General features: G+C 37.5%; 1 protein-coding gene across 6 annotated transcripts in view; it reads right to left on the bottom strand.

The window, feature by feature from the left end:
• CDIN1 (CDAN1 interacting nuclease 1) overlaps nt 1–1,066 on the bottom strand; it is a 202,128-nt gene extending 201,062 nt beyond the window's left edge. Inside the window, exon 1 of one of the 6 annotated variants that reach the window (XM_039843962.1) lies at nt 618–1,066. In XM_039843962.1, the coding sequence (XP_039699896.1) occupies nt 618–718 (101 nt within the window). In that variant the 5' untranslated portion in view covers nt 719–1,066. The remainder of the gene's footprint in view (nt 1–617) is intronic. The other 5 variants (XM_039843963.1, XM_039843958.1, XM_039843959.1 and 2 more) reach the window with 5 other exon arrangements.
• Nucleotides 1,067–16,906: the final 15,840 nt, after the last annotated feature.

Here is a 16,906-nt window from a genome sequence, read left to right on the forward strand (position 1 = left end):
TCCTAAAATCACTGAAAAAAAGACATGTTTGGGGGAAAAGAGAAGGATGAAATACACCTGGAATGTATACATATATATTGTTGTTCAAATGGCCAATCTTGACACGAGATTGGGATCCGTAGGGTATCAGTCTCTGAATGGCGTGGGAACACTTAAGGTCACTTAATTGTAGTAGAGAGCCATAGTCCAACAGGAGGCCCCTTTAGGCCAGTGCTCCCTTGTTTGTTCCCATGGGCCAACTGAAAACGGTCCTCCATTTCCTCCTTCGGAATCTATTTTTACTTTGAGAGGGCCCTGTCACCTATCATTCATTCCTAGTATCTGCCAATTTACCTAGACATTTATGGAGCACCTACTATGTGCACCCATCACCTAGCACATACCAAGTTTTCAATAAACAATTGTTCACTTGATTTTAATTGCAAAGCCTTGGGCAGCTGCCTAGAATTCATCCACTGAGAATTTCCTCTGGAAGGCAGAATAAATAAGAAACCCCTTTGCCATCCTTGATCTCCTAACACCTGACATGTGTGACACGTGGTTCCTAAGTGCTGGCTCGGCTGCCCAGGCACAGCTTGCAGGCAAAGGGCTGTGAGGGGGAAGAGATGGGCACTTACCTGGGGAACCTCTGTTTCAGCTTCCTCAGGCTCTGCCTTGTGGGAGGTACAGACACTAGGCACTGGGCTATCTCGTCGTACTGAGCTTTAGTCAATATCATGTTGGGCCAGAGACTGGGAGATGGCGGGGACAAGTAAAAAACCCTGAGCTCGAGCAGCCTTGGTGCCGGGAGATGAGGGGTGGGCACAAAGCGGCACTGCGCTGGGTCCTCGATTTCCTTGGCTTACCCCTATCCCCCTTCAACCTTAGCTGCACAGCCTAGGTTTAACCCGGCAGCTCCGCGGCAGCGTGGGGCGGGCCGCAGACCCGATTGCCCAGCCTTGTCTTTCTGAGCAGCCGCAGTAGGACAGGCCGAAGGCAAATAGCCGCCATGTTGGTTAAGGGCAAACCAACCAGGAAGTAGCGGCCACCGACAGAGGCGACATGTAAGTCTCAGCCTGCCGCTATCTAGGCATCGCCTACCTGGGATCAACCTGGTGTGCTCGAGGCGTTCTTACCCTCCCAGTTGCCAAAAGCCAAGGAGTCCTATTGCACACACCCGGCGTCAGGGCACACGGTGTCCCTCGATCCTAAAGCTTGAACCCCGGAAAGCCACTGCCAGGGCGCGCGATTTGAATACGCTTCCAAACGTGTCCGTTTTAATGCAGCTCCAATTGGAGACTGACCTACAAAGCAAGTACACCTTCACTGAAGTCTCTAAGCACTCTTCGAGCAGGGGCTGAGCAATAAGACCCTAAGATCGCTGTGGACACTACACTTGTGAGAAAACCAACAACTTCTGTAGCTTGCGTGGATGGCAGTCTCTCCCCTCAGCCCCCACTCCCCAAACTTGGGCTGGGAAACAAACTAGAAAAATCCGACATCATCAAACAGCAGTAAAGAATATCGCTCAAGGACTGAAATCATTTCTTACCCGTCTTTGTATCCCAGCTCTCAGAAAATAGGCGCTCAATAAATGTTTGGAGAAATGGGTTAATGAATGAATTAACCTGTTTTCTCTGGTGCTTTGAGCAGATCTCATATCTCCTGAGGCAATTTCTTAGGACATCAGCCCCCTTTTTAAAACCCTTTTTAAAAAACCTATTTTGTTCTTAGAAGGCCATGTATTGTGTTTCTTTTCAAATTTTCACATTTTAAGCAAATGAAGGAAAAAGTGTTTAGATGATAGAGAATGTGTAAGTGTGTGTTTTGTTTTTTTTTTTAATCTGGAATAGGTATGGGTTGGAAATTTAGCTTAGATATACCTTCTCTGATAAATTCCTTAATCCATCTAAGCCTCGGTTCCTTTGCCTGTAAAACTGATTTCTAATTCATGAGGTAGTTGTTAAGATTAAATAGGATAGTACAAGAATTCCTCAGCATAACATCCAGCAGCTAGGCTATGTGAGATAAATAACCTACGTAAGACTGCTTGATAATGATCGTTCACATGGACATGGCACTTACCAGCTATTGTTTTACAGGCTCCCTGCACTTTGACTCACTTAATCCTCGTAACTTCCTGTGAAGCAGGTATTATTGCCATTATCACCTTCCTCCTCCCTTTGTACAGGGTGAATAAACTGAGGCATGAAAAGGTTAAGTAACTTCCCAGAGGTCATGAGAACAAGTAAGCAGCAGGCATAAAGTTTAAACTGCTGAAATTTGGTTCCAGAGTCTGTGCTCTTGCCAACTCTCAGTAATGCTTAATTACGGCACCAAATAGTCACACTCTCTTAGGCCAAAGGTTAAGGATTTCTTGAAAGAGAATAATCTACATTTCAAAGAATCTTTTAGTCCAGGTTTTAAAAAAAGCTCCACCACTTTATTTTCCCAGGCGTCTCAAAGTCCAGTAACAACGGTGGATCCTAAATTCAGAAACCATGTTTTTTCTGAATATTTACATCAGAATGTTTTCTTGCCATATGCTTTGCATCTAGCTCTGGTTGTGTGACATTAGTACATAACTATTTATTTATGGCAGCGTGGCCTGGAGTTGCCACCTGGCTAGTTTGTTGCTGACCCTGCCATGACTTTTACATGAAAGCTAGCTGACGATAAGCAGACACCACTTGATCCCCCATTCCTTTATCCCTCCCACTTTACCCTTTCCAATTCACAGCCAACAGATTTTTATAGAAAACATCAGTTCAAGGATGTTTGCACTAGTTATTTTTTATAGTAACTCTTCTCTCTGGCTCCTGTCCTGCATTCACCCTCACAACCCTTAAGGAAAAGGCCAGGTTTGTTTTCTGTTTTTATTTTTAACACGCTGGCAGTTTACAATTTTGACCCAAATCCAGTAGATTGTTTACAGTTAGTGCCAGGGAAAAAGCACAGTTATGTTGCTGTTTTTGTTGGCAGTGACAGTGTATTGTTTATTAAGCACAAAATAGAAGCAAAGCAGAAATGTGGTCTTCTTCTTGTTGTCGTTTAGGTGTTTTTAAATTTTCTTTTCATGTGAAATGCTTGGAGTAAGCCAATTATTCCTTCGAGGCACACTTTCTCCCTCCCTTACCCTCCTCTGTCCTGCCCTATCTCCTGCATTAACACTTCATGCCCCTCATCTGCTCCTTCTAGAGCTGCCTTTCCATGCCTGAAGTTCCCCCATTGTTTCTCAGTTAGTCAGTAGTACCAGCCATTTCCCTGCTAAGTAAAGTAGGGTCATGAAATGAAAACAATAGCAAACTAAATACCCAAAGAACTAGCCACCTGTTTGAAATCAGCCATAAACTGTGTGGCCTTGAACAGGTGACAGCCTCACTGATTCTGAATGTATTCGGTGTAACCCCAAGAAATGGAACTTTATAGTACCGATAGGGAGAAAGAAGCTATGAATGTGAAAATAGTATAGAAAATTATAGCAAGAAAATGAGTCAAAGTGGGGACTAGTGCAGCTCCCTGAAAGTACCTAGAGTCTTGAAAGACGGGCTGGAGTGAATCACTTGACCAGATTTCTTTCTGCTAGTTCCTGGACGACGTGAATGATGAACGATTTAACAGGAGTGTGTAGTTTGGCAGAGAGGCATCAAAAGGTCATTTCAAGAAGAGTGCTAAACACAAAGGACTAAATATAAGAATGAGCCAAGTCACATGCATGGGAAAGTTATTCTGGCTGGAGCAAAGAGTTCTAGGCAGAGTGAAAAGGAGTTGAAGATGCTTGACCTTGGAAAGAGTCTGTCACATTTTTAAACAGTCTGTTGTTCATTGAGTCAGCCAAATCCAATGCATGCTTTTAAAAATAAATACTGACATATTATTTTTATTATGCTTTAATGTCTGATTCTATTCATGGAATCTTGTTAAAGTCAACTCATTGATTATTTTAAAGAAAAGCAATTGAAGTTTACTAACTGAATAAAGAGAGTTAATATTATTTAAGCACCTACTATGCTCAAACATAATCTCATTAGCTCCTGATTTATAGATTAGAAAACTGAGACTCAAAGGGAGTAAAGGATTTGCCTGATGGATCCAGTTAAGTTGCAATACCATGATTTGGATGCTAGTCAGTCTGACAATAAAGCCTCATGTTCTCCACTGCAGTGTACTATAATTCAAAAAGGAAAAAACTCTTTGGTTGAACTCTCCTCAGTGAAACATCTATGCTCAGAAATAGCCAGCTACTTTCTTTGCCATTACCAATGCCTGCTGAAGAGGCATGCAAACTTTACTTTCGACATTTAGCCAAAACACACTTTTGAAAAAATTGTCTGGCCTCTTGACTAGTAGAGATTGCATACTTTTCTCTTTGTTCTATGAAGTATCATCTAAAGTGATGCATATTTTGAAACCAAAGTTTATATCTATATGCTTGCCATCCATGAGTGACAAGTCATTTTATCCTGGTCCCAAAATAATACAACTGCTTAGTGAACAATAAAGAGCAGAATAATTTACTTGTTGAGGCTTGCAGCAATTACTCAAATTAATGACTTTGGGAAAACAAAAAGAAACATATAGAAGGGCATTCTACACTATGATGATGGAGCAATTACTCTGAATAGTCAGGAAAGACCAAAAGAGAAATGTGGTCTCTTCATGCAAGTCAATAGTGAATGAATTTCTATTCTGTCAAACCAGGTGATTTGATTCCAGAAGGAGATTGCTAGTTGATGGGGATATTCACCTAAGGCCTGTTATAAACAGAAACTGTGTCCCACATACATATAATTCCAAATGGCACCTCCTCCAGTCTGTTGGTCAACGTTGGGGTGAGGGGCACCAACTAAGGGCAGGCACCGTGCTAAGCACCTTAAAGATATCGATCTTCCTTTAATTCTCAGATCCAGCATCAAGAGCTAAGTGCTATTATTAAATCTACTTTTTAGGTGAAAAACCTAAGGCTTAAAGAGGTGGTTTCTATTTATCTCATCAATTACTTTACAACATTCTAGAGTAGTATTTCTCAAACTATTTGTATTGAGGGCCCAGTTTTCCCCTAAAGCGTCATGAACAAATGTTTCTGTAAAATAAGATAGAAAATGAATTACTAAAAAATGAAATTTAAAAAAACAAAGACATAAAATTCAAGGCCTCGATTTGTTATTACATGATTCAACAGACGTACAATTAAATTACTCTGTCGAATTGAAATAAAAGGTCCTAAATAGTCATTCTCAATTTCTGTACTTATTGCATCAAGACATGTACAAAAATTTGAGAATCAGCAGTGGCTTGCCCGTCACATTTTGAGTAGCACTGTACTAATACCTTAGAAAGCCAATATTGTAAGCCAGGTATGTGTAAAGTCTAGAATATCACATTTCCATGTACTCTTAGTTAGAAAAGAAGTATAACCTGTTCATTTTAGATTTCTGAGTATCGATCATCATTATTATTTCTATTATTCTACTGTATTTAGTTCTTCTCAAGTGATGCATATTTATTAAGATCAGCAGTGCAAATCCTTGCAGGCTATTATGCACCCTATAAAGTTAACACCACGTGTTTTGATGGCATAAAACTCAATATCTTCTTTAGATTATAAACCCATCAGTCAGAGCTCATATACCACTTCTGTTCTGAATTACACGCGGAAAACTATTGGCACATGAGAAAGGCTATTAATTGGCATTTACACATTTACTATTACGACATTTGACAAGGATAAGAAACAAAAGTAGTGTTTTTACAGGGACATTTTCTCTTGGGTGTTATTGTGTTATAGCAAAAGGAGACACGTGAACATGTTTGTTGAAGAAAGCCCGAAGCCTCTTAAATTTTCTCCTCAGGCTCATCAGGGACTCATGGATAATTTGCAGGCAATTTGTATCCCCTTTTCCTGCAGGACTAAACCTCAGATGTAATTTCTGCAGTTGTCAATCACTCTTCTTGTCCCACCAACCATTCTACAAGAATACATCATATTCTGAGGGCTTTCTCACATTTATAAATTCAGGAATTGAAAGGAACTATGCTGGTGGAGTAGAGGGTTTCTGCTGGGGGTAAGGGAGAAACGAAAGGCAAGGAATCGAGTCTTTCTGTAATAAGCAGTTCTTTCAACATAAGCTAGAGTTGGAAGCACATGTCAAATGGAGATTAGCTCTAAGTCTCTTCATTTAAAAAATTTGTCTCTTTTGCCATCCCACTGGGTTAGACTTCCAAAAGAGCAAGCAAGATGCCAGTTAGGATTTATAACCCCTTCCCTCTCCATGATAGATAGAAGGAAAGTTAAGGGAAAGAGTTTCAAGATACGTATAGAGATTATATAATAATAATAGTATCTTCTCTTTTGAGAAAATGAAAGCACATTGCATAGTTATCTGATGTATTGCCATCACAAAATGTCTAACAGCTATTATTATACTCACTTGGCATATGGGGAAACTGAGGTACAAAATGGCTTAAAACTTTAACTAGTTTCTTTGGATTTCGCTTTTAAATGTGAGACTATAAAAATACATTTTTATTTTTATACTTAGTTTCTTTTTATACTTATTTTTTTCTCATGATCATCAAAGAAACATATGTTCCTTGAAGCCAACAACAGACGATCAGATACTATAAATTATCCATAGTCCCATCACTTGGAAGCCACTACTCTTAACAACGTTGGCATGATTCCTTCCAGTCATTTTTCTACAAAGTTTTCTTTTCATAGATAAAATCAAACTGTATTACAACTTGAATCCTGCTCTGTTCACTTTACATTACACCATGAGCCAAAGATATTCTTATCAACACTTGGCAATTTGGACCGTGGTTTTATATTAAGAGTAGAGCAGTAGGTTTCTGAAGTTAGGACATGAACTATCACAAGCCAGTCTTTGAAAGGAGGGCCTTGGCATAGCTAGCAGGAGGCTGGACCATCTTTCAGTTCCAGCAATGAGCTGCAATTCGACAATGTGGAAATGAATGATGTAATGGACCCTCTGGAACAAGGCAGAAATTTCTGTGACCGATGAACAGCTTTCCCGGGCATTCCATTCACAGAGCTATGATTGAAATCATTATCAGTGAGCTTCCTACCATGTGGGCATTCTGTCAGTCAACATACTGACACAGGAGCCAGCGTGTTTTTTTGCTTTTGTTTTTGTTTTAAAGGGTTATATCTGAACATTCAGATTAATTACAGCCCTTGATGCTGGGAACAAATGTTTTGCATTACTCAGAGGACAGTCACACTGGATGCCAATCCTCATGTCAGTGGATCTTGGGTTTTCATTTCACTTTCAAACAACACCAAAGGTTTAAGTTAGTAAATGGATGAAAAGGAATTTGGGTAATGGTGTAGGCACAGAGTAACAGAGATGGGGACTTGAGAAACACTTAAACTCTACACGAACACACACACAGACACACACACAAATCTAGTTTTACGAAATAACACTAGAACTATTTATATAGAAAAAAACTTTTTAAAAAACATAATATAAATACTCTTAAAATGCAAAGACCAATGTAATTCATTATGCCAGCTTCTCTTAGGAAAATATGAACATCCGTGGAAAACTTATTCATTCATTCAAAAGATATTTACTTAGTGCTACCATGTGCCAGACGTTGTTCTAGACCATTTGTGTAAGCAATATACCAAGTCCCCCTTCTCAAAGATTACATTCTTCAATAAATTAGATTTCTTTTATCAAAAGATTATTTTATGTTCCAATTTAAAGGAAGCTCAAGAGATATGACAACTTAATAAAATACCTGACCATAGGAAGGGTTCTGTACTAGAAGGACAAAAGTGCAATAAAGGGCATTATTGGACAAACTCACAAAATTGGAATACAAATGATATATTTTAAAAATATATGTATGTATATGTTGCCCTTAATGATGCAGAAAAAAAATAATCAAGGACAGTGAGAGCATAAATGATAAATCAAATGGAGTAAATGTCAACAGTAGGTGATTTTAGATAAAGGCATGTGGACATTTTTTGTACTCTATATTTTGTATTATTTTTATTTTTTATGATTTTATTTTGTAATTTTTTGGCAAATTTGAAATCATTCCGAAATAAAGTTTTTGAAAACCTATTTTACTTTGTAAAATGAGTGATAACATGATGTCCTTAAATCATGTGGCAAGCTCTCCTCAGTCATACATGATTTATAGACATTTGATTTACATGCTTATTTCCTCAGGATTTCAAAGATAGAATGGTATTTTATAATCAGACCCACAGGAAATCTGAGGCATAACTTTCAAAATCTCTATCTGCTACACAACATGGACCGTGGATGTTTTCTGTCTTGTCCAGGAACCCAGTGATTTCCTCTTATATCTATACGAAATATATCATTAATAGCCAGTTAAGCCACTCACTATGTAATTGATGGGGCCAAGGGCAGGCTGCCCCCAAATATCCCACAATGGCATATTGATTACTTTGAATTAAAGTTATGTGACAAGCAGCTGGTGCAAGAAAGGGTACGTTGACCTTACCTAGTCTCCTAGAATGCAGGAAATAAAACTTTCCTATGAAAAGTGCCCTCCTTGCTGCAGGTAGTCTAAGAGAGATAACCCTTATTACTAGAGTTAAGGCATCCATGGTCAAAAACCTTGCATAAACAAACCTTGTTACTCCTTTACTAATTTACTACTCAAGCCTAAACTTTGTTTAGATTCCTCAGTAATGAGCACCCAAACTTAAGTGTCTTTGTCTTGTTCTTCACAAATTTATTGTTTTTTGTGTGTGTAAAAAGTAAAAAAAAGCTGGTTAGTTCATCCTTTCAGAGAGCATCATCATTTATGATCTCCCGTGTGCATGTATTAGGTAGATTTTCCCCTTGTTAATCTGATCTTATGCTGATTTTATTTTTAATCCTGACATAAGAAGAATAGAAGGAGGGAATTCTCCTCCTCTCCAACATAATTATAATTCATACTCTCTGTGCTGATAAACACCCTGAAGATCTCAACTGCATGATAGAAACAAGAAATGCCACCAAACAATTGCCTCAAACACATCCTCCTTCCCCTTCCTTCCTTCCCTTTTTCCTTCTCAGGGTCAGATAACATTCACTACTTCCTCCCACTCTTGCCACTCTTTCCTTCACAGGTGTTTACACCAATAAATCTCTTGCATGTCAAATCCTGTCTTGGCAAGTACTTCTCAGAGGACCTAGACTGACAGCTCCCTATCTTCAGGAGCATACACAGAGAACTGGAGGTTACATCCTAGTCATCTTATTATATTTGGATGTTTCCCAAGTCTTTATCAGCAGTACATTAAAAATGATCTCCCAAGAAGTCAATCTAATCTAATGTTTATGAGAATCATCTTTGAAGTCAAAAGAACTCATGTGGAAGACTAGTTGGATTATTTTAATATTTAATTGAATCAGATTTCTACCATGGCGATATAAATATTAGGTAGTAATAGAAACAAATTTCTATTTTTCTGGACTCCCCTTTTATTGATACCACACAGATTGTCCTCATTTTGAAGACGGACATCAAAATAACTAGATGTAAACTTCCTCAGTTGAAATCAAAATTCCTGTTTGCTTTCCTGAGGAGACTTAAACTTATACCCAGATGACCCTAATTGTATTTTAGCTATTTCTGTAGTTCTCCAGGCTTAAATTTACCAGTACTATCTTGGATTTCTTTATTCCCACAAATGACTAATCCCATTTTGGTTCTCTCTTGAAGAGTAATGTTTATTTCAGTCTTGCTCAATATATAATAAAATCTCGTCTGAATGTGGGCGTCCTGAGCCATGTATCCACTTGTGTACCAGCTATGCCCATCTTGGAAACCTGAAGGCATCTCAAACACAGTTTAAAACAAACAAACAAACAAACAAAACCTCTCATTTTATGCTCCTTTAAGTCTACTTCCTTTCTTGGAAAATGGCACTACCACACATCCTTTCCTGCATACCCAATACCATTTTCTACACGTTACTCTAAAAAATATGCTTCTGCCACTATTCAGGACCTTTCTTTCTTTATTCTATTAGTCTCCTAATAAAATTCCTGCCATAGTCTGTCTCTATTCCAGTTCTCTACACTGAAATCAAGGTGATTTTTCTAAAAATATAAATGTAAGTCTCTTTGAGATGCTCTTGCCTACTTTGCAGGTTTCATTTATTTCTTATATTTTCTGATTAACTCAACATCCATTCAGGTTGATAGATCTCATTTACTAATTATCTGCTACATGCTAAGCACCAGAAAGAGCCTTCTGCAGACCTGTGGGAGAGGTATTATCATTTCCAATCAGAAAATTTAGAAAAAATAAGTCACTTGTTCAGTATCATAAAACTGGCAAGGGACAAGGACAGATCTTTATAACTCAAGGTTTCTTATTTTCTTTCTTTCTTTCTTTCTTTCTTCCTTCCTTTCTTTCTTTCTTTCTTTCTTTCTTTCTTTTCTTTTCTTTCTTTCTTTCTTTCTTTCAGATATAATCTACATAAAATAGAAGTGCAATTTCAAGTATACATATGAAAAATTTTGGCAAATACACACATCCCAATCAAGACACAGAACTCTTTCATCATCCCTCAAATTTTCTTTTAATCAAAAAAACCTGTAATTTACATACAATGAAAACACAGATTTTTAAGTACGCAATTCTCGAAGACCTTGTTTTAGCTCTTTACTTCTGATTCACCAAACTTGCCTTATTTTCTTATGCCCTTATACAAAGGAACATGCATTTTTCCCTTGTTGTGACACCCTTACTTCCACTGTAACCTAGTGGCTTGAGTGTGTCCATGATCTCTAGTTTGTACTCTTAACTTAGCATCTAGTGTCTTGACAGGCACGTGTTAGTGTTCAGGACATATTAGTTGAATGAACGAGTTCATGATGCTAAAGGTATAGGTTAGTGCCTTGTAAGTCATGTGTGTAGTTTAGATTTTATGTCAAGGCAACAAAGATCTGTTAGAGGTTTTACACAAAGGAATACCATGATTATCTGTGTTTTAGGAAGACAACCAATAACACTGTAAAGGCTATAAAAGAGTAGTAGAAAGTAGTTATAGGGAATTAGATTGGTAAATCATTGCAGAAGTCTAGAAAAGAGAATATAAGAACGTTGCTTAAAGGAATGGGATTGGAAAAGAGAGCTGAGGCTTCAAAAAACATTTTTGAGAAATATTGTCCAGACCTCAATGGGGGAGGTAAAGGAAGGAAGATTCGAGAAGATTCATGGTCTTTGGTTAAAGAAAATAGATAGCTGTACCAGTAACTGAGAAAAATTCTATAGGAAAAACAAAATAATTGGGCAAATAAATTTTAAGGTATATAGGTGTAAGACAAATATATTGGACATGTAATGGAAACATCAGCCAAGATTTCAGAAGAGCAATCAGGACTACAGATGTAGCAGTTGTGCTGGATATTTTCCATTTGTTCCTCTAGATACACTTTCCAACCTTCTCTGTGCCCTTGAATCATTATCTATTGTGATACCATCACTGCACTTGGTTTTCAGCTGAATTTAGGCAATTAGAGACACCAGCAAAAAATCAAAGGGCAGGAGGAGAGTGAGTTTCGGATATTTAGTCCATGAATCTCTTCTTCAGGTCACCACTGAAGAGGCTACCTATATCCCTCTTCCAAAAGACATAGCTTTTGCTCAGTCACCTTCTCTAGGTAGACATTCTCCTAGAGCTACTCAGCCTACTCTCAACATTCCAGTAAGGACTAGGGGCAATAAGTCCTGGAATACTAACCACTCCTTGCTGGTTTCTCTTGAACCTGCCCACACCAAGATAAACAGTCTTTATTAAAATATTCTTAATTATCTCATTTGAGAGTTTTTATCCCATCTATTTCCTAACTGACAGGTACAAACGGTACCTAAAGTCCTGGGAGACAAAAATCACCCGAGGAAAGAAGACAGGGTAATAAGAGTCCATGCAAAAGAAAACAAAACAAAACAAAACAAATGAATTTAAATATACTCAAGGCATTTGCAAAGAAATTAGTCTGAGCGGCATCAAGCAGAACAGAGCCAAGGAAGGAAAAAATTTCAAGAAGGAGTAACAGTTTCAGATGCTGCAGGGAAATGTAACAGAATGAGAAGTGAAAGTAGACTCTGTGTTAGCACTTAGGATGCCATTGGTAACTTTATTGAGAGCAAGTATAATGGTAGGGCTAGAGGTGTGACTGCCGCGAGTGCCGAGGTGGAAATGGGAGTTGAGAAAAGAGTAGATGAGAGTATAGACAATTTATTCAAGAGTTTGAAAGGAGAGGAGAGGAGTGGAATAAAGCAAAAAGTTTATAGGATGAGGGAGAAATTGTACTTGCTTGTCTAAAGGTTACAAAGAAAGAATCAGTGGAGAAAGTGAGATTGAAGATATAGGAAAGAGGGGAATTAGGTGGATAAATTTGTGGAGGAGGAATGATGAAAAGATGAGCTTGTCATAGCAGGGAGCATTTTTCCCTCAAACATCAATGAAGAATGTAAAAATTCAGTGAGCTATCTATATTTCCCCATAACCACCCATACTCATCCCTAGCACATGACTGCCATGGTTACTTTGCAAGTATGTTTACCTTTGTCTTCTTATATAAACTTATACTCCAGGGCAGGGTATATATTTTGCATATAAGAGGGGGTGTGTGTGTGTATGTGTGTGTGTGTGTGTGTGTGTCGTGTGTGTGTGTGTGTAATTTTTTAAGTTGAAGATTTGCCAGTATCCTAGGTTTAAAGGTAGAGTAGATGAAGGATGTGCTAACAGATGCTTTTATTTTCTCTGTGAAATAAGGGGTTCAGTCTGGCTGAAACTGGGGAACAAAAAAATAAATAAATAAAAAGTTTGAGGGAAGAGGTAACAGTTTAAAACAGCTACAGTTAGGAATAGTCTGATTTTTACCCAGCAAGTAAACTTCGGATATTGATTTGACTTCCCATGTCTCACCAACAAAGAATGTGAATTAATGAGCTGATAGGAGAGTTTCCGGTCCTGTTTGTTTTCTTGCCTATGAACCTTTAATTTCATTAAGATGAGTAAGTCTCTCTGAGCCTTGTCGATTTGGGCATTCTAAACTCCAAAACCAGTCCCCAAGCCAGGGACACATTCCAACGGTCCTTCTGCTCTGAAACGTGGCTTCAACAGCTGGTAGATGTCGTTTAAGAGAGCTTTCCTTCACTAAGCATCAGTTTCTTTTAGTTCTCAGGTAGCGCATACACTGTATGACAATGAGATCAAGGTTCACATGTGGCCAATTTAATCAGTCTCTTTTCAGGGTGATGAAATCATGTAAAATCATTTCCTATATTGCCAGGGGGAGTATGGAATTTTAACATGTTCTCTCTCTCTGTGTGTGTATATGTGTGTGTGTGTTTATAATGTATAAATAATTTATAATTATTTATAATAATTTACAATTTATTTCTTAGCTGCTCCCAAAGAGGCTTTGAGGTGACTACTCTTTTATTTTACCGGTCTTTTTTTTTTTTTTTTTTTGGTATGGGCAGAAATTAGATCTTTTAAGGCCATTTAACCTGCATCAAGAAGAGGCAATATAATATAGTGGTAAAGAATATAGATGCTGGATCCAGTTTAAACCATACATACATTCAGCTCTTGGCTCTCTAATTAAAGGGTTTTATGTGTTTGGGTACATTAGTTAACTCTCCTGTGTCATAGTATATGGCTCCAGCTGTAAAGTGAGGTAATGATAGTATTTACTTCATAGATTATCATGAAGATTAAAAATTAGAATATAGGAAGTACTTCAACTAGTAACTGGAACATGGCTTCATGCTGAAATTATTAAGTTGATTAACTCTTACCATTTCTTTAAAATAAATGGCTATAAAATGGCCTACAAAAATATCATTAGATTATACTATGACTCAGAGTATTCATTTAATCGGTAATATACATATGGTACATATGTCTGCTAGATGCTATGCTGAGAGAAGATTATTTACTTGTTGAACAACAAACAGTTGGGTAAGTGAGATTTGAACCAGGTAGTTTGACTCCAAACCTAGATACTTAACCACAAAACTATATTGCCTTCTTTTCACACAACTATTTTACTCACTAGGCAAAAATATCAGTCAAGATGTAATTAGGCTTAGTTAAAACTTACAAACAAACCTGACAACACTCCAAGTAGTTACAGAATAGTAACTGTTTTTCTCAGAATTGTTATATTTTATTTTTCTGAGGAATGTTAGTGTACTTTATCAGCTTTATTGGATTTAAGATTCAGATGTTTGGAGAAATATTTATTTGCCTTCACTTTAGAACACACATAGCTCCCTGAACCTTTGAAAGACCAAGTTACAAACTATATGCCATTAACAGTGCTAGACACGTTAGAATATGTTCTTGCAGTTCTTCATCGCAACAATGTATGTAAGAAGTAAATAATAATGTCCCCATTTAAGCCAGAGGAAACTGAGAGTCGAACAGGTTAATACAGAATTTTTCTTTGCATAAGGTGATAGATGACAAGTAGTAAGGCCAGAACTCAAACCCAGGTCTGTCTACAATCAAAGTTAATAATGTCTTTCCTCTGTCCCAGCGTTTCCCCGCCCCTAGCTCCCCAGTTCCTTTGTAGCTTTAAAAACAATAGCCTGAATTTCTAGTACTGAAGCAAAACAGACCTGACTTTGAATTTGTGAGACAGATTTGATTCCAAAATTCTTATATCATAGCAGTAAGCTTTTAGAAGAGTAAAGACAGTTGCTATAAAGCCACTTGAATATCAAACCTGAATATCAGAAACTATTAATAATTTGCATTGTTATGTATATTTTGCCACTCTCTGGAGTAGAATATTAACTAGAAACCTGTATAATTATTTATAAATGCCGAACATGTTAAATACATATATATTTTTTCTGAAGTGCTTTTCTTTTACAAAGTGGAATGTGGAAAAAAAAAGTTACTACAGCTACTTCTTCATAATATGCAATGGATCCAAAGTGATCCAAAGTGTGACATAACTTATAAAAGATGAATTTCTTTTAAAGGTAAATACATTAGAGATATGGAGCAATGAGAACATTGAAGGTTTTCTCCCCCTGCCTTTGCACAAGCTAACTAATTGTTTAAATTTTTTAAGTCTAATGTCGTCCCGAGTTGAAAATTTCGACCTGGAGAGAGTGTTTATGACTATCTTGTAAATCTCTACTTTAAAAAAGTAATTAATTCACATTAAACCAGTAGAAATCTTGATTCACAGAGAAAAAAAAAATCAGGTTTGTAATTTGTATCATTTCTCTCAACCAACAGTAAATTCCTGGAGAGGAGGGACACCATTACACACCATTCTATCTACCCAGAGTGCTTTTCGCTTTCCATGTAAGAAAATTTAATGATCTCACAAAACAACATGTCTAGATGCACATGGCACCAGAGTAGCACTTTCATAAAGGGTCCAAGCTCTTCCTATTTTCTCTTCACTATATTTAATGTATCAGACTTTTATTTTCTCACCTGTCACAGATCCTGGCATCTGGTTATTATTGTTCAAGGTAAGAAGAGAGAACAAGGGCAGCACCACTGGGTTGCCTACTCATGCCTGTCCTTTACAAGACAAGAAAACCCTCCCAGGAGCTTCCTGGTGAACTTCCTCTTCTTCCCCATTCCAGTAGTAGATTCCTTTGTAGGTCTTCAAGTGTACAAACACTACTATAGCTCCCAAACTTCCCCAAATGCAGTGATTTATAACTGAAGAATTTAAAGGCTCATTTAGAGCTTTAATGACAATTATATGTGATAGCAAGTAGAGGGCCAGAAAGCTAAGAACATACATGGGAACTGCACAGATGGTGAGGGTCCCTTCTATGGACTTGTGTCCATTTTCATACACCAACTTCATAGCACCTGAAATTTAAACTCATGCCTCAGTAAAGTCACAAATTGTGAGATGGTGCAGTCCTTTAGGTTTCCATGCAATTAGTCAAGCCCTTAAATAAGTCTCTGAATACCAAGGGTCTACTTTAACCACCGATTTTGTGATGAACAAGGTGAATTTGTATGTATTCCTACTGAATTATCACTCCTTACATTCTTGAGAGAGTCTTTGTTGATAGCTGACTTGTAGACCCAAGAATATGTTTAATTATAGTTCCCTCAGGTTCCAACAATAGGTAAAATAAACTTTAAAGATGTTTCAGGTGAATAGCATTTCATCCTGTACCTTGGTACAAATCGTGAGTCAATTATTTATGAGTAGAGCCCAATTTGTTTAAACCTCATTGACCTTTAATACAGTTATGACATGTGTCTTGACTTGATTCTTCCCTCTATTGATTTGGTCTGGAAAAGTAAAACAAGAGGTAAAATGTCCCCTCAGGGTAAGTTAAAATTGTAGGTTACGGCCATGTTAAATTGCTTTAGTATACTTTGTGTCTCTTAGAGTCAGAAAATGAAGCAATAAAGTAAGTTGATGTAAGTAATTCTTGTTTTTAAAAGGACCTTGAAGTGCTCTTAACAATATCGTGGATTTGATAAGATCTGCTTTAGACTTCTTAATTTAAAATGAACATAAAGATGGTAAAACCGAAGGAATGTTGAAATACTAGTGTGGTAACAGCTTTGAAAGTAAATTCATGGGAGAGGACCGATAGGAATTCTTCACTATTGTCTGCCATATTTGGAGAAAATTAAAGCAGCAGTCACAGCTAGGAATTTCCTGGGGGGCATATCCAGGTGTACAAAATATTTAGGAGGTTTTCAAATGCTTTTGCTCATGTGTTATCAAGTTCAGACAGTGTTTAAAACCCAGGCGATTTTCAAGTTTAAAAGTTAATTTTTGTGACAGGCCAGCCTATTAAATTTGAGTGTTCACAACTTTTTTCTCTCCCTGACCCCATCCTCTACTTGTCTGTGATTATTGTGGTATTTACGGGCTAAGAAGAGGGTTAGAGAAGACATAAA

This window comes from Pteropus medius, unplaced genomic scaffold, assembly GCF_902729225.1.
Source record: "Pteropus medius unplaced genomic scaffold, Ma_sr-lr_union100, whole genome shotgun sequence".
NCBI classification, from domain to species: Eukaryota; Metazoa; Chordata; class Mammalia; order Chiroptera; family Pteropodidae; genus Pteropus; species Pteropus medius.